The 14,319-nt window shown below is 49.8% G+C and overlaps 1 protein-coding gene across 1 annotated transcript; it reads left to right on the forward strand.

Annotated features, from left to right (window-relative positions):
- Positions 1-636: 636 nt before the first annotated feature.
- On the forward strand, positions 637-1,596 carry LOC309603308 (olfactory receptor 14J1-like; the record flags this gene model as incomplete). Its single annotated transcript, XM_082338188.1, has 1 exon — positions 637-1,596. One exon carries the CDS (start codon positions 637-639, stop codon positions 1,594-1,596), a length of 960 nt encoding a protein of 319 aa, XP_082194314.1.
- Between the last annotated feature and the right edge of the window lie 12,723 nt (positions 1,597-14,319).

Below are 14,319 nucleotides of genomic sequence, written 5' to 3' on the forward strand. Positions count from 1 at the left end.
GAAGCGGGGGATTCAGGCACCTCTCTGCCATCCCCTGCACTGCAGATGCCTTCCCTGGAGCAACTCCCTGCTCTCCTCTCCCACCCGGAAGAGCCTCTGTCCCCATGGCCCCAGGGTCGAGGGCATGAGTTACCTCCTGCACAGCTGGACCTCCGGAAAAGAAGCACATGGGTCCGACAATTAATATTTATGTGTGCTTGTGTCTGTGAGGTGGAGAGCACAGCTGCGTATGGAGAAGGCTTCCCTGCATGCCTCTCTGCCTTCCTCTCCTTGCTTCATTTTTGTTTTTTTTTTTTTTTGAGCGTAGCAGTATCCTTTCTTGATTCCCTCCCTGTCAGTGATGCTCTTGGTCTCTGGGGTTGGGGTGGTGGTGCAGGTCAGCTTCTCTCCTAACTATGACTAGGGGTCCTTCAATGGAGGTCTCCTCATGGGAACTAGGTGCCCAAGCTGTATTTACAACTGTGAGGCACCATGTCATTCAGTTGACAGGGTTGGGGACTGAGCTGACTCGTTCCTCATTCAGCTCAGGGAGGCGGGATTTCAATGAGAAATGGCAGAGGATTTTCGAGAGAAGATTCTCCTAACTTGTTGCTGTCTATTCCTTTTTGGACAGTGCCCAATGCCCAGAGGAAGCAAATGTCCAATGGCAGCTCCATCACCCAGTTCCTCCTCCTGGCATTGGCAGACAAACGGGAATTGCAGCTCTTGCACTTCTGCCTCTTCCTGGCCATCTACCTGGCTGCCCTCCTGGGCAACGGCCTCATCATCACCGCCATTGCCTGTGACCACCACCTCCACACCCCCATGTACTTCTTCCTCCTCAACCTCTCCCTCCTTGACCTGGCCTCCATCTCCACTACTCTACCCAAAGTCATGGCCAATTCCCTGTGGGACAACAGGGAAATCTCCTACTTGGGATGTGCTGCACAGCTCTTTTTTTTAATCTTCTTTATCTCAGCAGAGTATTGTCTCCTAACTGTCATGTCTTATGACCGCTACGTGGCCATCTGCAAACCCCTGCACTACGGGACCCTCCTGGGCAGCAGAGCTTGTGTCCACATGGCAGCAGCTGCCTGGGGCAGTGCGTTTCTCTATGCTCTCTTGCACACTGCCAATACATTTTCACTACCCCTCTGCCAAGGCAATGTCCTGGAGCAGTTCTTCTGTGAAATCCCCCAGATCCTCAAGCTCTCCTGCTCACATGCCTACCTCAGGGAGGTTGGGGTCCTTGTGGTTAGCGCGTCTTTAGCATTTGGGTGTTTTGTATTCATTGTAGTGTCCTATGTGGAGATCTTCAGGGCTGTGCTGAGGATCCCTTCTGAGCAGGGATGGCACAAAGCCTTTTCCACGTGCCTCCCTCACCTGGCTGTGGTTTCCCTTTTCCTCAGCACTGTAATGTTTGCCCACCTGAAGCCCCCCTCCATCTCCTCCAGATCCCTGGATCTGGTGGTGGCAGTTCTGTACTCAGTCGTGTCTCCAGCAGTGAACCCCCTCATCTACAGCATGAGGAACCAGGAGCTCAAAGGCATCTTGAGGAAAGTGATTTCAAGGGCTTCTTTCAGGAGGCATAAACTTCCTATCTGTATCCACAAATAACTCCCACGGTAAACCATACCAGGACTTTACTTTGTGAGGTGTTCTATCATCATTAGCATCACTATGTTTATAAGTATAATTATCATCATTATTATTATCACTATCATTATGGCTTCATTGAGCTTTCTCTGTCTTGCCTGTAGCATGTATTTATGTCTGTCTAACACTGGGTCAGTGCTGACTCTCTCGTAGCAGCTCTTTAATAAATGGCTTCTCCCCAGTGCAGTGCCCGAAGCCTCGACTTGTCTTCCAAAGCTGTTGCCAAGCGTGGTCATGAGCAGCTGCACCCCAAAAGGGCCTGTTGCTCCCTGGACTCAGGAGCAAAGAGCTCAATGTCATGTTGTGACCTGTTAGAGAGCAAGGTTTGCATTCAAGTTTCTAGTTACAGTGGAGATGGTGAATGGTCACTGAGGTACATATGCAGGGCTGTCCCACATGGGGGACATATCCCAGGGCTTCCAGATATGGCAGGTGATGTCCTTAAGGATGGGAGTCTGGAGTTGCCTGGGGAGCCTGGGGCATCCCCATGGACAGCGTGTGCTTGGGGTGGGCAGTGACATGATCCCCACAAAGTGAGAGGTCCCCCACAATGGAGTCACCCAAAGGGAAAGTGCTAAACGCAGGGATCTGTAGGGAAACGAGGACTCTGCAGTCCCAGGGGAGGCAGTGGGCACCAAGCAGGTACAAAAAAGGAAGACTGGAGAGTGATTCTTGTCACCCTCAGGCCCAAATGAAGACACCTACTGTCCTTGGGAAAGCACCACAGTCCCTTCAAGCACCTGCCACATCCAGAGACCCCCAGGGAGGCGGATTAGCGGTTGTGATCCCCATCCAGGTCAAGGCCCTGCAGGGAGCATGGGGAGGGGGCCAGGAAACATCCAGCTGCATCAGAGGAGGGGTGGGGAAAATTCAGGTGGCAGCTGATGTGGGCTGGAAATTGCCTGGGGGAGACAAATTCTGGCATTGCGCTCGTCAGCAGTAGTGCCCAGACTGTGGTTACCCTAAACCAGGCTCACAGTGCAGAGCCACAAGTCCTTTCTGTCCTGGTGCTCCCTGAGGTCTGGGAAGTGGATGAAGCAGAATCGGCATCCCTCACTCCCCACCCCTTAGTGCCATGGTTCCTCCTGAAGCGTGGCATTGAAAGGGAGGCTGGGAACCTTTGTCAGGGCTTGCACTGAAGGAAGCATGACCCCGTGAGTTTGCTGTTGTCCCTCAGTCCCTGTGCCCAGCACATGCCCTAGAGACAGTCTCCCCCAGCCCATATGCTGGCCCCAAAGTCACCCCCAATCCTGACCCTTTGTGTTTTCCAGCCCTGGCCATTCACCATGGTCCAGGTGTGGGCTGATCATTTAAATGTGACCAGCTCCACCTACACTGGGAGAACATCCAGCCCTTCCCCAACTCCCACATGCCCAGACCCTGGCAGTCCCCTGTCTACAAACCCCTGCCCGGGACACAGCCAAGTCTGGGCAGGGACTGGTGCTGGGGAGGGCTGCCAAAGCAGGAGGGCTGCCGAGGGATGTGGCACTGAGGTCCATTGGGCAGACCGTCCCAGGGGGATGTTTTCCCTCCCCCAAATGCAGCCTGCCCCATTGATGCCTGCACAGCTGGGCTGTGTGGCAGCAGAGCTGCGCTGCTGCAGGGATGGGAATGAGAACAAGAGCCATGATGCTCCAGGAAGCTCCCACACTGCCAGGACCCCAAAGGACCCTCAAAATGACCCTCAAACAGGCAGGGCTGTCACCCCAGTCATAGTACTGGAGGGGCAGGGTGAGCTCCAACAGCTCCAGCTCTGCCAGCAGACTCTCTGAAGCCAGAGCAGCTCCCCACAGTCAGGAGAGGACTCAGGGCTACTCGCAGGCTTGGGGGTGCCTTGGGGGTGCAGCCCCTGGCACCGCTTCCAGGAGGCCCAAGACACAGAGGCAAGCATCGGTTCCCTGCACCACAGCCCCTGGTGCCTCCTTCCCTGCGTCACCATCCTCTCTCAGGAGCACCACTGGGTGCATTACTCCCTGCCTTGGTTGAAGGGGAGCTGCTGGAGGTCGTCTCTGATGTCCTCCATGGCCCCTTGCTCTGCCCCAGCACCAGCTCCCATTCACTACCACAGTCCTTCTGTAGGGCTTGTCTCTGCTTGGATCTGGCCACCCCAGCCTGCCTGCATGGTTCCAGAGGGTCCCAGCGAGGCTGTGCTTGGAGAGGAGGTTGTGATTCTCCTTGGTCTGAGTAGGTGTGATGATCTGGCTGGGGATCATGAAGGGAAGGAAGGGACAGGAGACCATAGAGACAAGCAGCAGTAAGGGGAATTTCTTATCAGGTTAAGCGAAATAAAAAAAACCCATATATATACTCATGCACACAGAGAGAGAGAGAGAGTTGTTTACACATCTATGTACACATATATCACCACGATAGTTGATAAGCAGTGGGTCAGGGGCACAGAGGTTTTCAAAACTCGGCTGGAGAAAGCACTGACCTGCCTGATCTAACCATAAACTTCTCCCTGCTCAGAGCAGACCTTCGGATGTCCCTTCTGACTCAGATCCTCAAGGAAGAAGGGGCTGGACATGGACTCAAGAGGAGGGGACACTGCTGTATGTTGAGGCATTGCTGCCATTTATAATCACTGTTTCACCCTGTCCTCAGGGTTACAAGGTGAGGGAGATCATCCTCAGGAGGAGGCTCTGCTCCAAGGGACACCAGGAGTCCAGTTGGTGTGGGGATCCTACAGAAAAGTTCTCAGAAAGCCTGCCAGGCATTACAGACCCAGAGAATCACAAAAGAGTTGGGGTTGGAAAGGATCTCTGGAGGTCACCTAGTCCAACGCACTTGCTCAAAGCAGGGGCAGCTGGGGCAGGTTGCTAAAAGCCATTGGGTCCAGCTGGGCTGTGAATATTTCCAAGGATGGAGACTCTCTGGGAAACCTGACCCAGTGTTTGACCTCCCTCACATTTAACAAGTGTTGTCTTGTGTTCAGATGGAATTTCATGGGGTTTAATCTTTTTTTCTGTCACTGGGTACCACTGAGAAGAGTCTGGATCCCTCTTCTTCACTCCCTCCCATCAGGTTTTTTTTTACACTTTAATGAGATTCCCCCCAAGCCTTCTCTTCTCTAGGCTGAACGGTCCCAGCTCTCTCAGCCTCTCTTCATGTGAAAGATGCTCTGGTCCTCAGTCATCTTCATGGCCCAGAGACAGCCTCGTGTCTGCAAGTTCTCAATGTCATTGCACTGAGGAGCCCAGAACTGGACCCAGCACTCCAGGTATTGCCTCACCAGTGCTGAGGAGAGGGGGAAGGATCACCTGCCTCTGCCTGCTGCCCTTCCTAACGCAGCCAGGGATGCTGATTGCCTTCTATACCATGAGGGCACATTGCTGGCTGATGTCGCACTTGTTGTCCACCAGGACCTGCAGGTCCTATTCTGTAAAGGACCTTGCATTTCCCTTTGTGGAACTTCATGAGGATCTCCTCTGAACCACTTCTCCAGCCTGTTGAGGTCCCTTGGAATCCCAGTGCAACCCTCTGGTTTATCAGCCACTCCTCCCAGTATCCTGTCATCTGTTAACTCCCTGAGGGTGCCCTCGCTCTCATCCTCCAGACCAGTAAGAGATTAAACAGTATCGGCCCTAATATTGGACCCAGGGGAACACCATTAGTGACTTGCCTCCCGCTGGAGTTTGTGTTGCAGGTCACAAAAGCTGTGAGCCCAGCAAGTCAGCCAGTTTGCCATTGCCCTCACTTTCCCCTTCTCTAGTCCATTCTTGGTCTAGGAGGGTGTTATGGGAGCCTGGCTGAGCAGCTCCACAGCTCCTCCTGCTCGTCCTCCTTGAAGACAGGACTGACACACGCTTTCTTCCAGTCCTCAGAAGTCTCACCCAAAAGCCATGGGACCTTTCAGAGGTGACCAAGAGTGGCTTCACAATGACATTGGCCACGTTGCTAAGCCCTCACGAGCACATCTTGTCAGGTCCCATGGCCTTGTTTATATCTGGTTTCTCTAAAGGTTCCCTAACCTGATCCTCCTCCACCAGACTTGCCCTCTGGTCTCAGGGGCCTGGGATTCCTGAAGGCCAGTCTCACCAAGAAGGCACTGGGTGCCTTGGCCCTTTCTGCATCCTCTGTCACTACAGCCCCAGCCCCATTTAGCAGCAGGCCCGTGTTTTTTCCCAGCCTTCCTTTTGCTGCTGATGTCACTGTAGAAGCTGCTCTTGTTCTTCAAATCCCTCCACAGATGCAACTTCAGGTGCGCTTTGGCTTTCCAAGCCCATTCTCTGCATTCTTGGGAAGTTATCGTTGATGGTCTCCAGAAACCACCTGGATTGCATGTGTCCTGCCCTGTTGTCCTTCCAGCAAATATCAGGGTGGTTCAAGTCCTCATGAGGACCAGGGCCTGTGAATGTGGGGTTTCTGCCTGTTGCCTGAAGAAGGCCTCCTCTGGTGCTTCCTGCTCAGGTGCTCTGGACCAGGCACCCTCTACAACATCAGTGATGCTGGTCTGCCTGCTAATCCTGACCCATAAGCTCCTAGCTAGCTCATTACCCATCCCAAGGCAGAGCTCCATGCGTTCCTGCTGACCTCTCCGATAAAGGGCAGCTCCCTCTCCTTTCCTTCCCCAAAAGCTTGGATCCTGCCTGCATGTGCTTGAGGTCTTTGTCCCCTTGGCCATGGCAGCTGTCTGTGCTACCGATGTCTACGAGGAGACAGGTTGCTGTCATGGCACCGGGGCCTTATTGTCTCCTTGCAGCCCCTGGGAAGGCCGGCCACTGCCATACTCTTGTCCTTCACTAAGCATTGCACATCCCACATCACCCTGCCCCAGGAAGAGCCCTGAGCTCTGTGAGGGACAGGATCTCCCTTCCCACAGGCTGCAGGTCAGCACTTGGCCTTTCTGCTTCATAAAGTCAGCCAAGGCTTGACTCACATCAGAGCCACCTGCACAGTGCCTTTGCCTACCTGGAATCACAGCCTCCAGCTATCTGCTCTGACAAGTCCATGAGGAGGCTTTGTCAGTAATGGCCCTCAGGGGGGCCCATTAATGCTTCAAGACACCTTGGGTTTTGCTTCTGACTTTGACTTCTTGAGAGATTACTTCTGTCTTCTCTCAGTGGAGGACGTTCATGGACTCAGAGCACCAAATACACCATGGGGCTCATTAAAATGAAGAAAGGCCTAAGGAGTCATGTCTCTTCCATCATCTTCATCAAGTCTTCTCCAGCTAATTAGAGGGGTTTCAGGAGTGGAGTTAAAGGAAAGATTTCAATGACAACTTTGAAGACGTGATAGCAGCATTCTCCAGTTGATATTGATCCAGGGTCTCCTAAGGAGGTCTCGACCAGGACGAAAAGCAGTCCCTTGAGGTCCAACACTGTATGGGCCTCTGTGCTCCTCATCTCCCCAACCCCACCGTTTCTCTCCGTCACCGCCTGGGACTTAGGTCACTTTTCCTTACAGCAGACTTCTCCAGAAGAGAACTGGCTGCAAACAGGCACAGAAGGGTTTTTCCTAATTGTTAAAAAAACCCAAACAACCAAAAGTACGACATGATAAACAATAAATCACACCTTCACTGTATGGTACATCCAAGCTGCCTCCAAAGAGGTTTGCTTTTCACAAGGGATAACCAGACAAGAGATGTTTTAGACAGAGAGGAAATGATAAATAGAATTCAAGAGCTAGCTATAGAGACAGCTAGGCAGACTACTGAAAGAAAAGTTCAAAGTAGCAGCTGGAATGGTGAGAGGTATCTGAATGGTCACAGAGGCAGAGGAAGGGGAATCTGGAGAACAATGGAAAGTGCATGAGTCCAGTTAGTCTGCTGGAAAGGTGACTTCAGACATGATCGGTTTAGTCAGGCCAGGTGGAAATACCTGAAAGATTAGTGAGATGAAATGCAGAATATAATACAGAGAGTAGTAGCAAGGCAAGTACAGGGTGAAAGCTATGTGTCTTCTCACACGATTAAGACACATCCTGAAAATTCACATTTTGGCATGAGAGAAATTACACTGACATTTTATTGAAAGTATTGAACCATTTCAGCTGATTAAAAGGTGCTCTTTTTTTTTTTTTTTTTAATATTGAAAAATTTTCTTAGGTTTTCAGGCTGAGTTCCTCTGTCTGACCATAAGCACCCAGTGCCACCTCTAGAGGCCCCAGTGCATCTGAGGTGCTTGCCTGGGACTGGCAGTTATCAGAGACCAGAGCCCCTCGGGAGCTGCAGATGGAGCCTGGGCAGAGGATGCCAGGGCATCGACACTGGCACCAGGCATCTGTGTCCCTGGAACTGCATCCTCCCCAGCACATGAAGTCACCAAAGATGAGTAGATTACTACAAACCAAACCAAATCCAGGAGGATAAGAACACAAAGAATCTGAGAGGCTTAGCATTTTCTTCATTCTAGATCATTTTCTTATTTTCTCTGTTGGTTTTATTTTTTGGTTTTGTGTGGGGTGGTTTTTTGTTTTGGTTTGGTTTTTTGTTTGTTTGGTTGGTTGGTTTGGTTTGGGTTTTTTTTGTTTGTTTTTTGTTTTGTTTTGTTTTTTACATTTTCTGATGCTAGTCAGGCCTACAGCATTCAAAGAGATCATTTTCTGTCTTGCAGAAAGCCCAGTGCCCCCCTCAAAAGAGTCCCTGCCCAGGACTGTGCATATCCCTCCTCACTCTTTGCACACAGCAAGTCACATTCAGGTGCCCAGCTTTCTCACCTGCTACAGGGGAGCAGAGTGACCAGTAGCTTTGAAACACCTTGGGTTTGCATGACTACATTTGCGCTCGTCTTACATATCTGTTACAGTGGCTTCCTAAAGGAGTTCTCAGACATCAAACCACGTTTCCTTTTCATTCCCTACAAGGTGTGTGATGCGTGACACTGTTTTAGGTGGTGAAATAGATGAGAGTGGTCTCACTCGGTATTAAACAATTCAGCGCAGATGTCTATGACTAATCAGGTTGTCTAGACTTCCCTCTGTAGTCAGTGGAGAGCAAGAAGCTATTTCAACTGATATGTCCAGAGGTGCTTTTCTGGTGGTTACTAGCTAATGCTCCGGAAGGGACCCTGGAGGTCCCGTGTCATGGTTCCAAGGTACCCCAGGGAATCCCAGGCAGCAACAGACTCTCTACGTGGCCAAATTATTCAAGACCCAAATGTGGATTTTGTCATGAGTTGAAACCTAGCTCAAAAATAAATCTAGGCAATAACTGAAGAAAAGTCATCTTTCTCTAAACTTCAAATTTTTTTGCCAGGTCTAATGATGTTTTGGTATCAATTCCAATGATTTTCTTCTTTCATTTTACTGACAGCGTCAAGCGTGCACACCACAGTTGTTGCTCTCTCGCTCTAGGAACATATTTATGTGTAGTCATTCATAAAACCACATTTCCCACCAACACTGCTAGCAGAGAAACTTTGTTCTGTAGAGCCACTCAGTTTACGTAGGTCAGATCAATCTGCTCCTGAACCAGCTGGAATCTGCTTTTGGGCAATTCTGGGCAATGATTCTGCTCTTTCTCTTACTTCTCCACCAGCTCACGGTCATTGCAGCTGTGGCTATCCTCAGCACTGATATACCCATCCAGTTTTGCCTTTGTTATGAGTAACAGAGTCCAGCCCAAGTCAGCTCATTGATGTCTGTGACAACAGATTCTCTTCAGCATCCTCTGGGATGCTCCTGGGCTGCTGGTGCCCAGCCCTACTGGCCGTCCAGTGATTTGGGGCTTATTAAACTACACCATGAGAAGCAAGACTTGTGACCATGGGGCTTCCAGATGCCTGTGTGCATATCAAAGGACAGGAGGGCAGCGGGTGTTAATAAGGATGTCTTGGATAGTACAGGTCCTGAGCATAACGCAAATAGCAGGAATAAGTGGTGGAGATTGTACTGGGGCTGGCTGGGATGGCATTAATTTCCTTCACAGCAGCCAGTGCAGTGCTGTGCGTTGGCCTTGTAACCAAACGAGTGTTGATAACAATCCAGTATTTTGACTGTTGCTGAATATTGCTCACACATCAGCAAGGTTTCTTTCCTTTTCCTACTCTGTCCCCACAGCCAGTAGGCTGGGGATGAGCAAGAGGCTGGGAGGGGACACAGCCAGGACAGCTGACCTGAGCTGACCAAGGGGATATTGCATACCATATGATGTCATGTTCAGCAATAAAAAATGAGGAAAAGGATGAAGAAGGGGAGGATGTGGGTGCTTATGTCATTTGTCTTCCCAAGTAACTGTTACGTGAGCTGAGGCCCTGGTTTCCTGGAAATGGCTAAACATCTGTGTGCTGATGGGAAGTAGTGAATGAATTCCTTATTTTGCTTTGGTTGCGCGCGCAGCTTTGCTTCACTTAATAGACCAATAAATAGTTTTTTTATCTTGAACCACAAGTTCTCCCACATTTGCTCTTCTGCTTCTCTTTCCCATTCTGCTGGTGGAGTGTGAGCTTGCAATGGGTGGGTTCTTAGTTGCTGCCTGGGGTCAGCCCACCACACCTGCGTACAGTCTAGCAGTGCTGGAGTCAAAATTCTCTTTGCCTTTATTGAGAACTTTCATACTGCCACTTGCTTGACAGATAGATAGAAAACGTTTTCTTCTTGTACATTGGTCTAGATTGATCAGGGTTGGCCAGAGTGTTGGATATATGTCTCAGACAATATTTATGCACCAGGAAAACTGGCCATTACTGTGCTAGGTCTGTGTTTTTGAGTATTTGTCCTAACCCTTCCCCTTCTGGTGTCCTCAGGACCCATTCCAAACTGCATTGGCTGGCCTTTGGAAATCCCGGGCCAAGGGTCTGGGTCATTGGCTGTTTTCTAGCTCCCAGATGGATTGCAGCAAATCAGCAATGTGGCATTCCCCTTTTAAGGTGCCCTACCCGTATAGTATAAAAACCTGCACTCTTGGACGGAAGGCAGGCCTTACTCCTGCACACAGAATTCCCTCAACAAATAACTCTTTGTTCATTTAATATTGGGTTGGCTGACTTCAGGTATTGTCCCCAACACACCCTTGGCTGGACTCAAAGAGCATTTTGTCTGGGAAGCTATCCTAAGAAGCAGCCTCATGCCAACTTCATTCTGTAAACTGAGGGAAAGCCCTGCAGCAAAAGTGGAAGGTTCATGGGTGAGGGTGGTAACTGAAATGACGAGCGATACATCTTTTGGTCTGGCTCTCTGGATGCTCAGAACCAAAAGAACTCTGAAGAAAAGTAGATCTGGAATTGCTGCTTACAGAAAACACATTTAAAACTCCTTATTAGCCAGTTGGAGCAGCAAAATTCTTGTTAGTGTTTGCTTGTGTGAAGGCAGCATGGGAAGTGCACAGAATCAAATAGATGACGCAGCTTGAGCTAAAATATATGTTAAGGAGCAGAAGGGTGTTACAAAACTCCATCAGTGGGTGACTAAACAAGGGGAATGCCCTTGGAGGTTCCATTGTTTTAAGGTAGCAGATCCCACCTCTGCAGCCTGTGAAGCACACTTGAGTCACTGCAAACAGGAAAACTTAAAAGGCAGTAAAAAACGAAGCTTGTGCTGTTGGCACCCGGCGGTGTACCTGATGTGATTGACAGGATCTCCTGAGAGAAACAGATGAGAAGGTGAAGAACGTGCAAAAAGACATTCAGAAATTGAAGGAAGAGGAATTTCCCAAATTAAGAGAACCGTCTTAATCAAAAGAGAGGAAGATCTTAGGGTTCACAGACATAGACTCTGGTTACAAATTAAAGAGCTGGAGTTAGAATTTGAATGAGTACAAGATTTAGGAACAGACCTAAAAGTTTTAGAAAATGAGCTAGAGAAAGCTGGAACAGCAGCTCTGTTTCTAGCGGAGCAACATATAGTCACTAACATAAGTCACAATCAATGCAACGCAATCACTGCAGTCTGGGAACTCAAGAGTAAGTCTTGGACAAGATGCACAGGTTCTACTGGGAAGGCCCAGGTTCCTGTGGGCTGGCACCATGGATCCTGGTACCCTTGCCAGCAGATTCTTGGGGATGACCCACAGTTGAAGTGGCCATTGGGAGCCTGAGAAACCTGGCCCTATTATTAATAGGCACACGAGCATCCCTGAATGCTCCTGGGTCATCTATGGTGAACTCAGGCTGAATAACTCAAGAGCAAGTCACTTCAAGTGGCTGTGACAGAGCCCATCATCTTGACCCAATCTGGGAAAATGTCACCTTCTGACGAGGGACGTTAAAGGGAGTAACGTGAAAAGACCCATCAGGTCAATCCGCATAGTAAGGCAAAGTAATATTTATTGTGCTGTAGATGCAGAAGGCAATAAGCTTTGGATTGTGCCTCAGAATACTCAAGGAGATCTAATCAAGCTCATCCATGAGCTAAGGCAAACACTCTGAGCAGAGTGAAGGACAGTGAGTGGTGGCCTAACACGAAGAAGGGTGTAGATTGTTGGTGTAGGAACTGACTGTCTCATGCCATGACGAATGCAGATTACACTGGAGTAAAAGCCCCAGTCCAGCAACAACATATTGAAGGACCACGGGCACAAGTGCAGACTGACTTTGTGAGACCTCTGCCAGTGACAGCTTGAGCTTTGCCAGAGCTTAAAAAAGCTTAAAAAGCTTTGCCTTCCTAAAAACACTGAAGTTAATATAGATATACATTTCTCCCTTGTAAACTGTCCTTGCTGTCACCTCCCAGCAGCTGCTTCATGGCCCCTGTCAGAGCCAGCCCTGTCCCTGCACTGACCCGGCCCTGCTGCCCCACCCATGCTGTATCATCAAGGGAAGACCCATGGTGGAAGGAAATGCACGATCACTCATCCTGGAAGGGACCTTGGGAGGTCTGTCGGCCAAGCAAAACCATGGTCAGTGGAAAAAGGGAAACACGGGTTGGGCTGTTTGTATGCTATATGATGTTAGTGTAAAATGTATACCTATATAGAAACGCAGACAGTACGGATCCCTCCAGGAAGCTGTCTTAGACACTCTGTCTCTCCAGAACCTGGCCCTGGGATCCCCTCGTCCCCCTATGCCCAGACAAGAACACACACATGCAAAGAGTTCTCTCCAGCACACAACCACAGAACTATTGAGTCATCCAGCTTCCACCTTTTCTGTGTTTCCTCTTCATGCTTGGTTCCAGTCAGGAGCTCCTTTCTCATCCAGGCCTTCCTCCTGCCACCTCTGCAGGACCTCCTGCCTGCCAGGGTGGACCATTTTGGAGCTGAAAGAAGAGACCCTTGACCATCAAACAGCTCTCTGCACCCCTCTTCTCTGCAGGGCTGTATCCCATGGGAGTCTTCCAAGCAGGTCAGGCCAAAGCCTGCTCTCCTCAAGTCCTGCTCTTTGCCTTGTTCCCCTCTCTCAGGAGCCTCCACTCTGCCTTCTCATCCCTGACCAGCTCTTCATTGTTTGTAAGTAGGAAGTCCTACAGGGTGCCTCACCTCACTGCCTCCTCAGTCACCCTTGTCAGGAAGATCATAGAATCGTAGAAGCATAGAAGCATTGAGGTTGGAAAAGACCTCTAAGATCATCAAGTCCAACCATAAACCTAACACTGCCAAGTCCACCACTAAACCATGTCCCTAAGCACTACATCTACCCGTCTTTTAAATACCTCCAGGATGGCGACTCAACCACTTCCCTGGGCATCTGTTCCAATGCTTGATAACGCATTCAGTGAAGAAATTTTTCTTAATATGCAATCTAAAGCTCCCCTGGCACAACCTGAAGCTGTTTCCTCTTGTCCTATCACTTGTTACTTGGGAAAAGAGACCGACCCCCACCTCGCTACAACCTCCTTTCAGGTAGTTGTAGAGAGTGAGAAGGTCTCCCCTCAGCCTCCTCTTCTGCATGCTAAACAACCCCAGCTCCCTCAGCAGCTCCTCATAAGACTTGTGCTCTAGACCCTTCACCAGCTTCGTTGCCCTTCTTTGGACACTCTCAGCACCTCAGTGTCATTCTTGTAATGAGAGGCCCAAAACTGACCACAGTATTTGAGGTGCAGCCTCACCAGGGCCGAGTACAGGGGCACGATCACTTCCCTGGTCCTGCTGGCCACGCTATTCCTGATGCAAGGCAAGATGCTGTTCTTGGCCACCAGGGCACACTGCCAGCTCATTCAGCTGGCTGTCCACCAACGTCCCCATGTTCTTTTCCACCAGGCAGCTTTCCAATCACTCTTCCCTGCGTGCCTGTAGTGGTGTGTGGGCTTGACCCAAGTGCAGGACCCAGCACTTGGCCTTCTTGACCCTCATACAATTGGCCTTGGCCCATCAATCCAGCCTGTCCAGATCCCTCTGTAGAGCCTTCCTACCCTCCAGCAGATCAACACTCCTGTCCAATTTGGTATCATCTGCAAATTTACTGAGGGTGCAATGGATCCCCTCCTCCAAATCATTGATAAAGATATTAAACAGAACGGGCCCCAGTACTGAGCCCTGGGGAACACCACTTGTGACTGGCCGCCAACTGAGCAGCCCTGACTCAATGAACTCAGTTCATTTTTCTCAGTTCATTGAGTTCCTCAGTGAACTGGCTGCACGCGGACACAGCATGTTTAACTTCCTTGCTAACAAACAAATTTAAACATGATGTAATTCAGGAAACCATAAACTACTCTCCTCAACCTTATGCTAAGTGCAAACTGCATCTGACGCAGTCCGCCTTTCTCAAGGACCATTCATACAAGAGCTCTTTGAGACCTAGAGATAAAAAAGAATAGACATAAACACAATTGAAGAGTGGGCTAAAGAGATATTGAGACATA

This window comes from Platalea leucorodia (assembly GCF_965183815.1).
Source record: "Platalea leucorodia genome assembly, contig: HAP1_HAP1_SCAFFOLD_54, whole genome shotgun sequence".
NCBI classification, from domain to species: Eukaryota; Metazoa; Chordata; class Aves; order Pelecaniformes; family Threskiornithidae; genus Platalea; species Platalea leucorodia.